The sequence below is a fragment of the Netta rufina genome, assembly GCF_964035555.1.
Source record: "Netta rufina genome assembly, chromosome: 4".
Lineage (NCBI taxonomy): Eukaryota > Metazoa > Chordata > Aves > Anseriformes > Anatidae > Netta > Netta rufina.
In genome coordinates this window covers 73088509-73105162 of record NC_140127.1, presented here as the reverse complement: position 1 = coordinate 73105162, position 16654 = coordinate 73088509, and the positions used below count along the sequence as shown (strand labels likewise).

At 35.8% G+C, this 16654-nt stretch overlaps 1 protein-coding gene across 3 annotated transcripts in view; it reads left to right on the top strand.

Moving 5' to 3' along the window:
* CTNNA2 (catenin alpha 2) overlaps positions 1-16654 on the top strand; it is a gene marked incomplete at both ends in the record, with an annotated part of 418840 nt that overhangs the window by 360672 nt on the left and 41514 nt on the right. For all 3 annotated transcript variants that reach the window (XM_084286116.1, XM_084286115.1, XM_084286114.1), the window contains one exon: positions 12000-12151. In XM_084286116.1, coding sequence (XP_084142242.1) covers positions 12000-12151 — 152 coding nt within the window. The remainder of the gene's footprint in view (positions 1-11999; positions 12152-16654) is intronic.

Below are 16654 nucleotides of genomic sequence, written 5' to 3'. Positions count from 1 at the left end.
TGAAATATTGTTCAATATTAAGTCACTTAAGACCTTCAGTTAATTTTCTGAAATCTGTAACTCAGAGGGGAATCTGAGCTTGAAAATGAAATCTAAACAAACAAATTAATGACAATGAGTGCTTTTGTTGTTCTCTACGCCGTGCTACTGCAGCAGTCGTATTGACAAGAGCTGTATAAGAGAAGAGATTCAGTGACCCATCAAAGATAGTCTACTTTATCAAATCTGCAGTGTATTTCAGTAAATAATACACAGCCTTTTCTTCAAGAACTGAGTCTGTTGATTATGTTTTGTGTGTCTCTAGAAAACCATTACAAACATTACTCTGTGGTCTGCGCAGGTGAATGTACTTGCTGGTGACTGAAGTGTTTCTAAACAGAACAATTTTTCATTGAAAATACATTTGAGCAACTGAAAATATATTATTTGATTGAAAAAATATAAAAGTCTGTTAGATTACATGGATAGATAGATTGGGAAAAGAAAAAAGGAAAAAAAAAAAAGATTGTTTGTAACCTGTTTTTGCCTTCAGAAACCAGAGATTGGATTCATCTAAGTGATTACATCAAGTTTGATTACATCTACGCTGGTCATTTTAGACTCCTTTATACTCAATATTATCTATTGCTGTGTGCAGCTGAATTGTTCAGTGCAGGCAGTACTATCAAGAGTTCTCATCTGAAAGCAAAGGATTTTGTTCAGATGGATCATACTTCGGATTTCATTGACTTTATGGACTAGATCTCCACTTGTGGTACAAAGGACCAGCTATTATAAAGATGCATGTAGTGTAGATGCCCGAAAATGGCTGAACAGATCGTCCCCTATCTATCTGCTCTAGGCTTTAAAATACTCAATATTATTTTAGAAGGACCAAGTAAGAATGCACCAGTTCAAGATGTGGCAAATGTAATGCCAGACAAAACAAACAGGTCCCTGTGAGATAAAAAAGCAAAAACTATTGTAGCACTGGCAGCCTCTGTGACTGGCAGCTCTTAGAACAGAAGTCAGCAAAATGAGATAAAAGAATGATTTAATATTGGTTGTTGTATTATTGTTGTCCCCACCTAATTGTCTTTGAGCTCAAGGACTAACTCCAAGCCCTATTTCCACAGGTAAATTGCAAAACCAGGAATCACGTATTCTTTCTTTTTCTGGCTTTTCTTTTTGATATATTGTACATTATATCTGAAACATGGATTCTTGCAATTGTGCCTATGACCAGAAAGCTTTGCCTTGAACACACACACACACACACACACACACACACACACACACACCACACACACTGTAGGTTCACTTGTAGAAACTAACTTTCATAGACTCTGCTGTGAGCTGCAGAGACACATTTCTGGGAAGAGTCTGGAAATCAGAACTGTAATCTCCAGCCTATGGTACATGCTCCATTTGTGTACAGCTGTTACACAGCTATTTCCTATGCAACAATCATGTTCACATCAGTTCTGGTAGAATGTAGAGGGTCAAATTTTTTTCTGTACAGCTTGAAGATAATGCAATAAAGCTTGCCTCTTTTCTTCCTCAAAGTTTAATGATGCTATTTAAGAGTCTCAGAGGTTTTTCATGTGGAAGAAGCAAAAGGGGATCAGAAAACAGTCATTACTCCCCCTACTTTTTGTGTAATCAATGAGAGATCAATGAAATGAGTACTGGAAATTTAACTTAGCTGTGAAAGTTTATGAACTACTATTATGAGGTAACCGAAAGAAAGTAATCTGGTTTGTTACAGTAAAATATTTTGTTGTACTCTGTGGTAACCTCTCCATTTGATAGGAAGAATTCTTCAAAATCTCTCCTTTAACAATAACATTTATTTATAAAGTAAAAAAAATACATCTTTTCAGACTTTTTATTCAGCTAATATTTCTGACCTAATGTTATGGAAAAACATTTACTATTATTTTTCAAAGGAGAAGCTGTCAGTTACAACACAATTAAATAAACCAACAATAGGCACAGGGAATGCTTACATTCTGTATTTAACGTTGTTTGATATAACTTGATTTATAACTAAGTTTTAGAAGCTCTGAACTAAGTGCGTCTTGATAACATCAATTTATTAATGCCAGACTCAATGTGTAAAACTGAGTAACTGTTTCTCAAAGTTATTACTTATTTTGTACTTAGTAAAATGTAAGTGTACTTGTGAGTAATAAACCAAAAAGAGAAAAAGCCAAGCTACACTACACAATACAGTACTCTTTCTATTTGCAGCTTTTTAGACCTTTCACAAAGGGATTAATGATTGTTTCTCTGTGATTGATAATTAAAAAAGGTAAACTTTATTAACTCATTTTGTGACCCTAGGATAAAGTGCTGAAAATGGTATTTAAACCATTCTATGCCATTCTCTGTCTTTCTCATTTATATTCCTGTCCTCTTCCCCCAAACTGGTTTCAGTCTACACATGCATCTGTACAGATATGTATGTGGGTATCTATGAATGCATACTTATATATTTATTCTAGTCATTAGCTTGAGATCCAGTGCAGATTTTATCAAACAGTCACAAATGATGAGTGATTTATTTAGTCATGCTCCACCTATCAAAATCTCAGTAAGAAACACAATTATAAACATCTTATCCTTTTTTTTTTTCTCCCTCTTTATTTTTAATTGAACATTTATTTATTTTTAAATGAAGTGCTTTGGAAAGCTGGGGAAAATTTAGTTGAATAACAATTGAAGGGAAATAAGCAGAACATATTTCTTTTATAATTATTATTTACTTTTAACTATCAGTTCAGGAAAGGAACACTTCTCTTAACTTGTAAACCTCCCTTTCAAGGGGTCTCATAGTTAAGTGAGTAGTGGGTTTGATCCACAGATAGTGAAGAAATACAGACACACTTTTTTTGAAAGAAAAACCCGTTGCTAATGTTTTTTGGTGGAAGAAAGTTTATCTTTATTTAAGTGATGTTAATAGGTTTTGAGAAAATGCAACCATGCAAATCTTCGTTTAATAACTGGTTTCACCTTGAAGTTTTATTTGTCTGTTGTTTTAATTTACAGCCTACACCTCCTTTAAAATATATTGCTGTGTTTTTTTTCCAGTGTTTCAGTGCTTTCTTGGCTGTGCTTGACTAACCCACTGACTTTATAGCCAGCTACTTGTTAGAGGCTAGATTATCGTCTCTGAGAGTAGTATTACATAGTGAGGTATTGGTTAATGTCTTTTTTAAATTGGGTAGTTTTATTTTCCTTTAAAAACAAAATAAAAGCTTGTCTCTCATTTGCTGACGTTCTTATAAATCCAAGATGAAAACTATAAAACCACTGAGTCAACAGGGCTTGCTTGGAACAAAGACAAAACACAGATTTCAGTGGATGTTAATTGTCTGCAGGAGTAAACCAATGCTTCGGGGTTTCATTTTTGTTTGTTTGTTTTTATTTTGTTTGGACCACGGTGAAGTTTTCCTAATATCTTTGGCTTGGTTTTCTAAAGAGCAAGGGCCAGTAGTTTCCCGGAGCAGCCCCTGCTCTGGACATCCCTGTGGAGACAGGGATGGGCTGGGGCCAGGCTGGGCTATCAGTCTACAACTGGAGATTAGACCCAGTGAGAGAAACTAGGGCCAGACAAAGCCCAAGGATTGGCAGGCAGGTATGTGCTGATGGCTCCTGTTGAATTTTTCCTTGCTATTTACCATCAGCATTTATTTAGCATTTGTAGATAAATGTGAAGTTAAAGAATTCAGGAAAATACATAAAATATAATTCTGCTGCATATGGTTGAACAAAGTATGAAAGAGAGAAGGGTGGAAAGGAAAAGGAAGGAGAAAGGAAAGGTAAAAGGAAAGAAAGAGGCAAAAAGCAGTGCAAGGGAGTAAAAGAAGACAAAACATGATTTCTGTTTAAATATTAAGATCTTTCATACTGCTGAGCACCCTGTCCCAGCAGTGACCAAAGCCTACCAGAAATATTCCATTGCCTTTAATACAGAGGAGATCAAGGTCTACTCAGCAATTGCTTGAGAAGATGTAACAACTGAAGGGAAGAAGCATGAGTTTCCAAACAAGTGGAGCAAGAACTGTCTGGAAAGGGCTGTGGAAAACTTTCCAATAGCTTTTTTTTTTTTTTTTCTTTTTTGTCTTTTCAGTTTGCATTGGGATGTCTGGAAAGCACGTGGGAAGATGCAGTATTTGGGTTATGCAGTATTTAGTATTTGGGTTAAAAGCTCCTGTGAATGACAGTGGAAATTTTGAAATCATCTACCATCTGATTCAGACCAGAAATGTGATTTTCATCTTTGAGCATGTTTTAGAAATATCCTAGTAACCTGCTAACTGTCAAGTCAGTTTTAAGTAGGTCACTCGCCGACTTCTATTTTAACTCAAATTCTTTATTTTGTCTTTATCAAAATGGACTGAAGTTTAAAATCAGCTCTCCTGGCAATTCAGCAATATGCCTGTGAGAGTTTTATCAGTGTGAGTAGGACAAACTTTAAAGATATTTATCACTAGGCAAAAGCAGCTCAATGATGTTATCAAAGCTAATACTAAAACGTGGTAAAGATGGATTTTTCAGCAGTGATATGAAACGAAACAATGAAACAAAATGTAGAAGCAAGAAGATGAATTTAAGCATATCTGTCATTTAAAAAAAAAAAAAAAGCAGATTGACTCTGAGAGAGAGCTAAAAATTCTAAAATGGAGACTATTATAAAAGGGAATGATGTTAAATTCATGTTTTATGTGAGTTTTAGGTGGTTATAGTACAACTTCTGGATGCCATCATTCTGACAATATGAGATCATTTATCCAAGGACTCTTATGAAATTATGGCTTTTATTCTGCAAAGCACTGCAGCATTTTCTTTAAAATTTTGCTGAACTGAAATCCAGAGATCAAGGTATCACCAACAAAAAACATTTAATGCATTATTTAAAGAAAATGTATTTTACAAAAGGACCAGTGTATACCCAACATCACATTCATATTTCAACGAAGTACTTGGTTTGATTCAAAGAATTTTTAACCAGAGTGTCCATCTTCAATATGTGGAGAAATACAGTGAGAAATCATGCAGGATATATTACAAAACAATTAAATGAGACACATAAGAGATGATTAAATCACCATGGTGTCTAAAACTTTCAATATTGTTTCTTTCTCTCTGCACTTTTAGAGTTTAAAAATGGAGTATAATACTAAAGGGGAATATAATGTAACTGATTTGGATTTTTAAAGGCTTTTCATAAAGTTGTTCACACACAGCTGTTTGGAAAATGGGTAACCATGGAGTGTATGTTAAAGTCTTTGATGGATTAAGAACTGGTTTACAAGGCAGAAGCAAAGCATTAATGACCATTTCTCAGCAGGCAAAAAAATAAATCCTGTAATGCTTCAGGGGTCAGCACTGTGGTTGATTTTGTATAATATATTGTTTAACAAGTGAACAGACAGAAGCAAAATTTGCCAAAAGGAAAAAGCTGGTTTGTCAGGTGAGAGTAGGGGAGTTTCTGTATCAGAAAGATGACAATAAAAGATAATTTTATTTAATTTCTCTAGGTAAAAGGAACAATTTAAACTACATTATTTGCACTGACAGGAAGGCTCTGAGCTAATTCATTGTGTCAGAAAAAAATGTTTCATCAATATGGACAGCTGGGCACAGAAACCTTTTCTGTGTACAATATCACTCAAATCAGTGTTTAAGACATTAGCCTGTATGTTAAGGAGGATATTCACTTAATGCCCCAAATAGTTGTTTCAGCTTTGATCTCCACAACTTAAACATCTTCCGGAAGTAGAAGTTCAAGATAAGGATGACAAAATTAATGAAATTAATTAACCAGCCTCATCTCCTATGACCAGGTAACCCGCCTGGTGGATGAGGGAAAGGCTGCTGATGTAGTCTACCTAGACTTCAGCAAAGCCTTTGACATGGTCTCCCACAGTATTCTCCTGGAAAAGCTGGCAGTGCATGGCTTGGGCACATACACTTTCCTGGGTTGAAAACTGTCTGGACAGCTCGGCCCAGAGAGTGGTAGTGAACAGAGTGAAATCCAGCTGGCGACTGATCACTGATGGTATTCCCCAGAGGTTGGTGTCCAACCTAGCAACTCAGCAACAGTTCAACGTAGATTTTGTTGGCAATGATCTTACATTCAGTGCCACTGAAAATTCAAGTACAGAAAAGCTTTAAAATTTTAATTTGTTAGCATGATGAGGCCATCAGTAAATTAGAAATGTTGCTATTAACTTGGGACCTGATTCTGTCAACATTTACGCAGGTGCCTGATTCAGTTCATGTAGTTAGACCAAGAAATGTTAATGGATCACATTTTTCAGTCTTAGTGTATATATAGCTGTTGTCAAGACCACAGCTCAAACTAAGAAACTAGTATTTAGTTTTTCCCCCAAAGTATTGATTTACTTCTGAATTTAAAATTAATAGCCAATGTCTCTCAATGTAATAAATGAACCATCACCTGATGCATTTACAAGTGTCAACTCCAGATACAGATTTGGTGTCTCTGTCTGAATTCTTCTTGTAACTCTTCTACAGTCAGCCTAACAATATCCCTCTTTGTCCAGTAAATAACAGATAAAAAAGACTGGTGGTTTTGTGGGTACAACTGAATTAGGTATTCCCCATACATCGCCATCATGGGTCTCCTCAAATGTGGACCAATAACCTTTGCTGGAGAATAACACAGTTCTTAACTCAATTTCCAAAAACTTTACTGCATCAAATGACAATTTAGAGAAACTTTAAGAAATAGTATCTTATTAGTTTAAGATGTTTTTTCATGCTTATCTAATCAGAAGTAAGCAATGATAAAAATATGATTGGCAAGGAAATGGTTCATAATGTAGTTTAATAGCTATTTCCATTTTTAAAAGGCAGATAATGTTTGCGGGTAATAATATAAATTAAGGACTAAACTGTAGCCAGATCTGCAAGGTCAAAATTGTTGAAAGAATCTTTCACAGGCAGTCAGCAGTCACCATAGTAATAATACATGTGGTCAAGAATGAATATGTGGTCACCGAAATGAACAAACTGTAAATCTCCATCTCCTCTCCCAGGACCTGATGTTTACGAATCTACTATTGCTGCTTCGTGAAATAATCAATGGAGCCATTTCGGTTGACATTTTTCAGTGGCACAGTGAGAAAAATGATCTGTAGAGCTTCAGCCCAGGACCTTATAGGTATAAGGCTGACTGAGTTGAAGGACTTTGACAGTTAGCTAGAAGGAGATAAAATCCTATACAGAGAGAATATGGAAAAAAAAAAGGAAGATCCTATTATCCTTTGACAACTGGGTTCTGCTTTGATCTGTCCCTATTCTTGCGTATCCATTTCAAGAAAAGTGTAGTAGTAAGTCCAATAGCATTGTACTAGGAAAGTCATATATGAATTTAAAATGTCTTTCAGAAATTAAATGTTTATTTCTGGTGAGGAGTGTTTCTCCCATAGCATATTTTGCTGGATGTGGTGCTGAACAAAGACACTATAGCTGCCTATTAAATATTTGAGTGCCTATTTCCATGGTACTGGGAGGAGTTCTGATTTAGCAAATAAATAATCACTTAAAATGTTTCACTTCTATATCTTCCTGGGGTTTGTGGTGGACAACAAGTTAACCATGAGACAGCAATGTGCCCTTGTGGCCAAGAAGGCCAATGGGATCCTAGCTGGCATCAGGAGGAGTGTGGAGAGCAGGTCGAGGGAGGTGATCCTCCCCCTCTACTCCTGGTGAGGCCACACCTGGAGTATTGTGTGCAGTTCTGGGCTTTCCAGTACAAGAGGAACATAGAACTTCTAGAGAGGGTCTAGCATAGAGCCACAAAGGTGGTTAAGGGATTGGAGCATCTGTCTTATGAGGAAAGGCTAAGCGAGCTGGGCCTGTTTAGCCCAGAAAATAGGAGATTGATTGAAAATAGGATCTTATCAACTTCTACAAATACCTGAGGGAACAATGTAAAGTGGATGGGGCCAAACTCTTCTTAGTGGTGGACAGTGATAGGACAAGAGGTAATGGATATAAATTGAACAGGACATTTCATTGCCATATAAGGAAGAACATCTTTACAGTTTGGGTGATAGAGTGCTGGAACAGGCTGCTCAGAGAGGTTGTGGAGTCTCCTTCTTTGGAGATATTCAGAGCCCTCCTGGATGCAATCCTGTGTAACATGCTCTAGGTGACTGTGCTTGAGCAGGGGGGTTGGACTAGATGATCTCTGGAGGTCCCTTCCAACATCAACCATTCTGTGAATCTGTGATTGAGAAATAGATTTCAGATAAAGAGTATAGGAGCATTCTGTATTATTTGGAATAAATTATGTTACATAAACATAGAAATATAAGTCTGGATGCAACAAAAAATGGTTTTCTTAAAAACATTTTCTCACCTTTCTTGTACAAGCTGTAGAAAAATCTCAAAGATGGGTTCTAAGAAAAAATGGATGTAATACTCAACTGGAGCCATACTGACATAGATCATGATTTCACAATATATCTTCTCAAGCCTCTTCTTTATATATTGTAATAATTACAGATTGCCATTTTCTTTTACAATCACATCACACTGTTAGACATATTGCAAGAATGCACTTGACATATCTTCCTGGTCTGACAGCATGTCACAGGTAATTGTTCTTTGAGATTCCTTTTCTCATGACTTCCATGTCCAACATGTAGTAATTTAATTTATATTTCCCTTGTTTTGTTTCTAAGAGTGTCTTGTGTGAGCATGTCAAAAATTTTACCAAAGTCAAGCTGTATCATGTCTACTGCTTCTCCCTACCTGCTATTTAGCTGCCCTGTCAAAAAAAAAAAAAAAAAAAAAAAGATGTTATAATGTTTTGATGCAACCTATTTATGACAAATATGTTGCCTGTCCAACATCTGCTCATTAATTACAAGATAATTAAACATTACTGCTTTACAATGTGTTTCATTTCTTTCTGGGTACTGAAATTAAGCAGAATATCCTATAATTCTTTCTTCCTTCTTTGCCTTTCTAAAAATAGATGCTTCTTTTTCTTAATCCCCAGAACATTCATTGTTATTGTTATTCTTGAGTTCTCAAAGATGATACAGAAATTGATTTGATTATTTTCTTAAGAAATGCAGGGTAAATTTCACTCTGCTCTGTTTACTTTAAGATACTTTGATAAATACAAATGTTTATGTAGATAAATACCCTTTCCTAATTCAGGTCTGTAGCGTTTGCTATTATTTGAGTTAAATACCTGATCACGTCTGCTTTTTAGGAAATTCTAGACAGAAATTTAAGGACCCTAAATATTATGTCTCTTTGCCTTTTCTTTTGCTGCCATTTTTGTATCTCTATGTTTGCTTGTATTATCCCTATGACCCTAAATAATTTCTTTCTTTTATTCTTAATGTTTACTTATTTTCATGATATTCTCTGCCAGGCAGAGAAGGACCTGGGAGTGATGGTGGATAGTCGGCTGAATATGAGCCAGCAGTGTGCTCAGGTGGCCAAGAAGGCCAACGGCATCCTGGCTTGTATCAGGAACAGTGTGACCAGCAGGGCTAGGGAGGTGATCGTCCCCCTGTACTCAGCTCTGGTGAGGCCGCACCTCGAGTACTGTGTTCAGTTTTGGGCCCCTCGCTACAAGAAGGACATGGAGGTGCTTGAGCGGGTGCAGAGAAGGGCGACGAAGCTGGTGAGGGGCCTGGAGAACAAGTCCTACGAGGAGCGGCTGAGGGAGCTGGGCTTGTTCAGCCTGGAGAAGAGGAGGCTCAGGGGCGACCTTATCGCTCTCTATGGGTACCTCAAGGGAGGCTGTAGCGAGGTGGGGGTTGGCCTGTTCTCCCACATGCCTGGTGACAGGACGAGGGGGAATGGGCTTAAGTTGAGCCAGGGGAGTTTTAGGTTAGATGTTAGGAAGAACTTCACTGAAAGGGTTGTGAGGCACTGGAACAGGCTGCCCAGGGAAGTGGTGGAGTCACCATCCCTGGAAGTCTTCAAAAGACGTTTAGATGTAGAGCTTAGGGAAATGGTTTAGTGGGGACTGTTAGCGTTAGGTCAGAGGTTGGACTCGATGATCTTGAGGTCTCTTCCAACCTAGAAAATTCTGTGTGATTCTGTGTGATATTTCTAATGTTTGCTTTTTGATTTTCAGGTTGGACTTCTTTATACAATCGCATTAGACTCCTACTACACTTTTGAGTGTAAATTAAGATAATTTTAAATATGCACTTCTTAATACTCCATTCAGAACTTCAAGTTTTCTCAAACTCCCTTTCTACTTAAAATATTTCCTCTTGGCTTAGTGATGTCTTGTTAATGTTTAATTTTTGAAGTCTATTGTCACCATCACTTTTCCCTATTTCCCCCAATATATCCCAAACACTTACTCAACTTACTGAACATTATTTGCATGAAAGATGCAATTCAGTTCTTTCATCTGTGTACATGAGCAAACATACATAAAGCTGGCATAAACAAGATTCGAATAGATTAATCTGTTTAAAAGGCCCCTCTTTAAGAAACAACATTTAGTGAGACACTGAAATGCCAGAAGGGTTGAGCTTGTAGTGGCTGTCAGTCCTTCAAAATGTAAACCAGTCTTGAATCACAGTGTTTTTTATTTGTTTGTTTATTTCTGTTTTTACTTTAAAACAGATGTTAAGTAAGATGCATAAAACATACTGTTTTCATTATGAGTAAAATAGATTTAAGGACATTCATTCAAGAAGAAAATGTGGTTTCCTGACACAATGAAAGTTTACTTCCTAGGAAAGATTGTCACTGCTGCTGATAAAAATAGCACTAGAAATTCCCCCTTCCTATCGTTTAGCATCAGGCTACCAGAAAGTTTATTAAAATAGGGTATAGGGAAAAGATGGAAAAGAAAGACAATATAACAACAACAACAAAGGTGATTGTTTGAGTTAGAAATCTTTTCCCATTCTTTCTATTATAGAGCCAAAAAATAAACCAATTGATACATGAATTGGACACCTATATGCTCAAAGAAGGCAAATAGCAAAAAAATATGCAAATATGAGGAAATGATATCTATCTAATTAGCTATCTATAAACATTAAGCTTGACCCACGTTCTTTGACATTTGTAAAAATTAACCTTAAAGGATTCTGGACCAAGGTCCTGACTCCAGCCCTGAAATATTAATATAAAACCATTGGAATGCCTAAGTATAATGTAACTGCATTATAATTAGCGAGATTTGATGTCTATGTTCCTGTGGTAGCATTTGTGTTTAAGCTGTTAGAGGACTGATACGGGAAATGTTTCTCTTTCAGAATAATGCCAGTGATTATATGTACAAAAGAATCCTATATAAAATTTGAAGAAAAGCCTCTGGTATTATAGTTACACCAGGGAAAGCATTTAAAATATTTATATAAGATAAATAATTGTTTTAAGATACATATTCATGAAGCACCACTCCATATAATACCATTACCTTAAATCTGTGGCTATTTTTTACAATACATACAAGATAATAATAAAGAAATCAAATGTCATTTTATAGACCTTCGGAAAAGTAATTTGCTAGCTTTTTCATGCTAAAAGTGTTTTGTCCCTTATGCGATTTTTATTATACAATATGAGCTAGAATACAGTTAGCTGGTCTAAATTGGTAGGTATATTGGCTACATTTTCCTTTGATCATTTGGTATAAATACTGTACTGTGTTCATTCTAAGTTTAAGTTTAAAAGTATTTAAAGGTTTTAAAAATATCCTCCTGATGGGTCAGATAACTTGCAGTCTTTTAAAAGGAAGTTTTACATTCTTCATCGTGCACTTGGAGGCAAGTATGTGAAGATGGCTGTTTTCTTGCTATCAGAAAATGTGTCAGAGCTCTGTACATATAGAGTCAGTATAAACCCACTCTGTGTGCATTCCTATGTCTTGAAGTTGTGACAACAAGATGTACCAAGCCTACTGGAAAGTATTTATGCCCAAGGGCAGGGGGAGAATGTTCACAGAAGGAGGTGTCTAATCTTGCTGCCTTTCATTTTGTTTAATCTAGTTATGCCACGTTTTGCTGAACAAGTTGAGGTTGCCATTGAAGCGTTGAGTGCGAATGTCCCACAGCCATTTGAAGAGAATGAGTTCATAGATGCCTCCCGCTTGGTTTATGATGGAGTTCGTGACATCAGGAAAGCTGTTCTGATGATAAGGGTATGTAAGGCACCCGGGAAATAAAAGTTGGAACTTAAAGGAAAGTATCACACTGGATGAGAGGAATATAAAAGCTACTTGGGCTCAGCCCTGTTTCATAATAAGCCAGAAGAGCTTGACATTGAAACAAGCATAAAATAAAAGTATGTGCACTGGAAAAGTATTTTAAAGCAAAGGGGTGAGGTTATTTTAGGGGACAAACAAAAATTATTTTATTAATCACCTAAAAGATGATTTTATCACAGCTGCCTGTAGATCATAGAATCACAGAATCACAGATGTAAACTGTAGAACTCTTTCCGTAGTAATACCATTATTTTGCCAAGATTTTCAAAGTTTGTGTAGAATGTTTTTGTTTTCTTAATGTATGTGTGCTGCCTAGGATATGAGGTAAGTCTGGTTAAAATCTAAATGAATAAATAAATTATCTTGCTGCTCCAGTGAGCATCTGCAAAGATGGTTTTGAATGTTTACTGAACTAAAGAATGTGTCATTTCAGTGTTGACTAACCAGTTGATTCAATTTGCTTAAGCATCTATAAAAAAAAAGAAAAAAAGGCAAAACAGCATGATAATTGTGAGAGTAGATGTGTGTGTCTTGCTTTTTAATGTAGTCCGTAGTCTAAGATTTCAAAAAAATACATAGATATATATTAGATACATATGTTTTGGACATCCCAATTTAGGTTTTTATATGAAACCCAAATTTCCTTTAATCTGTCCTGATGAAAGCAACGTACAAATGAAGTTACTGTGAAAATCCCAGAGAAAACTGCCTCACTTCAGGTTGTGAATGTAGTATAGTACTCATGAAAGACTTCAGGCAGTTAGAGCACTCCCAAATAGCTTCATTTTAGTCACCTGCCATTATATATTAAAAAAGCTTTTGAAAGATTTAATTTTATAACTGCAAAACAAATCCTATTCCCATACCCAGAGCTAATCTCAGGTAGCTTGAATTATAGGCATGGTTGATGACGGGGGCAAACATGCCCTGTTTCTGGATGTGAGACATTTGGGGTATTTTCCAGACCAGGATGGAAACACAAGATCTGCATAGTAAAAGATCTCTGTTTTTCCTTTGACTATCTAGTTCTTTAGTCTGTAACAGCTGTTGCTAAACTTTTCTTAGGACAAGAGCCTCTGCTAAGTACATATCAATCTTTTAATCCCATCAGACATTTAAACTACTTCATAAGAGGCAATCATGAGCTGGGTTCTTCTGCAGACCCATTTTCTACTGTCACCTGCCCGGAGTTCTGGCTTCCAGGACTCCCTTCCTGGGTAAAAGTGGGACATCAGATCTGTCCCACTGAGGTTGCTATGAGGTTTTCCATACTGAATAAGATTTTTGGCTAAGCAGAAAGCACCATTTTAAATTCACTTCTTTCAGTGCCATCTTACTGTTACGTTAAGCACTAGCTTGGAAAGCTGATCAGCATTCAGGCTTCACGGTCTCCTTAGAAACATCCAGGTTACTTTCGCAGTTGTATCACTACCACTTTCCTCTCCATGTATGATATGAGCTAATGAATTCTGCTTATCCAGATTGGGAAAATGTATTTTTTACATTCAGACAATTAACTTATTTATGGAGCTAAATGTGGTGCTTCTTACCCAGGCAGAGAACTAAAGCACATAAATTGATTCATTATCCTTATGAGTTAACTGGGAAAATTCACATCTATAAATTTACATAAAGCAGAGTTTGCAGAGTCAGAAGCTTATTTTCTATAGGAAAAAAACATATACATATATATATTAATTTCAGTTTGAATCTCTTCTTAGCATTCCCATCCAGATATCTAATGTTGAATTGGAATATACAATGAAAGGGTAGATATTAAGCTATAGAAGACAGTCTTTATAATATTTTTATCTAATAATTTCTTAATTCTCACACACCCCTTTAATTCAGGTTGTAAAACTTATTGAGGAATTATTAAAAACAATAACAAAAAAAAGAACTTGCAAACCTTTTAGAGCTTTTGACACAAACAATTATTTTCAGGCAATAATTGTTCATGTGCATGCCATGAAAGACTGAATTTATCTGAGATGATTCTCTTATTCCATAAGCCACTTTTAAAATTAATTTTTGTTGGTATTATTACATTTAGTAAGCTAAAGGAAAGGGAGGAAATCTCTCTTATTTGGAAAGGGGAGATTTTATTCGTTGTCTGAAAGAGAAAGGAGACTCATTTTACACTGAGGTCTATTATTATGATCTATACAGAAGAAAAAATCTATTTCACAATAGAAGTAGTATAAATAAATTTAGGAGTATAATTACAGAACCTAAAAATAAGATAGGAAATATTAACTTAGTTCCTTAGTTTATTTTAAATTACTGCAGAGGGATCGAATTGCACTTTGTTTTTTTATAACTACTTGTAAAATTCCTTCAGTAGTTAGATGGAAACCTGCTTTACAGTTAGAAGCAATCACAATGCCATTTTATTTCATTCTTATGTGTCTACGAAGCCAGTCTTTTTTCACACATGTCCTTCGCTATTGGCAGCCTTGCCAATAGCAGGTTAGTTGCAACTGTATTAACGTGATATATTTGTTTGGATCAGGAGTGCACTTTCAAAGTCAAACTCCAGTTGCTCCCACTTGCCATGTTTTGGTTCACGTTATTGAGTAGTTTTACAACATATGAACTTGATCTTTTGGGTGATCCTGTAAGATCTGCTCTATCTAGGAGCATGTTAAATGTACTCTTAACATTATGGGAATTTCATTCCATGGTTGCAAAGCACACCTACACTGAATAAAAATCAAATTAGGGTAGTGCAAATGTGGGGTCCGCAGTACTTACTGTTTGGATCCATACTCCATTGAATCCATACTTCTTAATATAGGATTAGCCTTGATCACCCATAGGGTGGCCTCTGGAATGAAATCCAAGGTGTTACTACATCTCAGCCCCTCTGGAAAATGAGACTTGATGCAGAATCACATCATCTTTTTAAATAGGTTGTCTCTGAAGGACATTAAAGCAGAGTCCATTGTCTATACTGAGAGCTTTTCAGGTTGAATTCGAAGTATTAGTTTTTACTGTAAATAATTAAACAGCTGAAGACCTGCTGTGCGAGAGGTTCTTTGTCTTTACTGCTCAGTTGGTGCTTGCAGCACCTGAGTCACTCAGGCTGCAACTGCCTTTGTACAGAAGCAAATGCCTAGAATAGCATGGAGTTGAACATAAAAGCGTATTGTACAGGCTTTTTTTCTCTTAGCTTTTAGAAGTAGAAGGTATTTTAGTGGTAGAAAATAAGGAAATATCTCTCTTTCTTCTCATTACAATGTTGGCCTCACTTGGTGTTTACAGTGCTGAATTTCTTATAATTGCATCTTAAAATTTTTAAGCACGTAGGGAACTATAGTGTAGTGGGTCTTTTTGAATTGGTGAAATATTAAACAATATTAAACAAACAACATTTGTAATCCTACATATCTATGCCATTCTACATCTAATACATGCAAAAATTACATTTTCATAATGGAGTTACAAAGGATAGAAGAAAATTGTAGTGATGGAAGATATTTGTTCACAGCAAGCTCTTCAGTCTAGCAGCCATAGAAATATTAAAAATAAAAAAGTAAAAAACACAATGACTGGAAGCCGAATTTCGCCAAATTCATAGTAGAAGTAAAGCATGCATTCTAAAAGTAAAAGAATATAATTACCAGGTAATTTATCTTGGATTGTGAAAGTCTCTCCACTGGGAGAATTCATCAGAATTAGATGAATGCAGTGACAAATATACTCCAAATGTAGTAGACACTTTATTTGAAAGCAAAATAATCGTTATAAGTCTTATGGCCTGTGCTATATAGCAGTTAAGTCTGAAAATTATGAAAATGGACTTTTTTGTTCATTAATATCAGTGAATTTTTAAAATCTATTAGTTTTGAAAATGATTCTAGCTCCCTCTTCCACAGGTGTTCATCAGAGTATTGTTTAGATGCTGTCTCTAAGCTGAAATCCAAGTTTCCTTATTTTGTATGACCATAGACTCAGATTTCTGAAGGACTGAATCTGTCCTTCTATCTTCCAACTCAGATAAATTAAGTTTCAGACTTTGTTGTCTTGGAAACTAGGTTTTAAATACCATGGTTGGATTAGTTGTACACAAAAATTAGAGTTCTTATGATATATTTAGAAGTCTCTGCTAAGGAGATAAAAAGCTTAATTTCAGTTACCTCTCTATATTTTTTTTCTTTTTTTCTCCTTTGTCTCTAAACAAACTGGAGACCTTACTATATAGGCTGCATCTCCAAAGGATCAGATAGAACAAAGCAGCAGTGAAACAGTGAAAAACATGAAGCATGTTTCAAATGGCCTACAGAGAAGAGTACACTAGTATTCTTCATCTTAATGAAAAATGTAGCTGCTTTTGGAAGAAAACGAGGGTATAGAATTCTCCACACTTGAAAACCTTAAGCAAGTGAATCTGAAATTACTTCTGGATTAGATCTCACTTGTACAGGGGGTAACTAC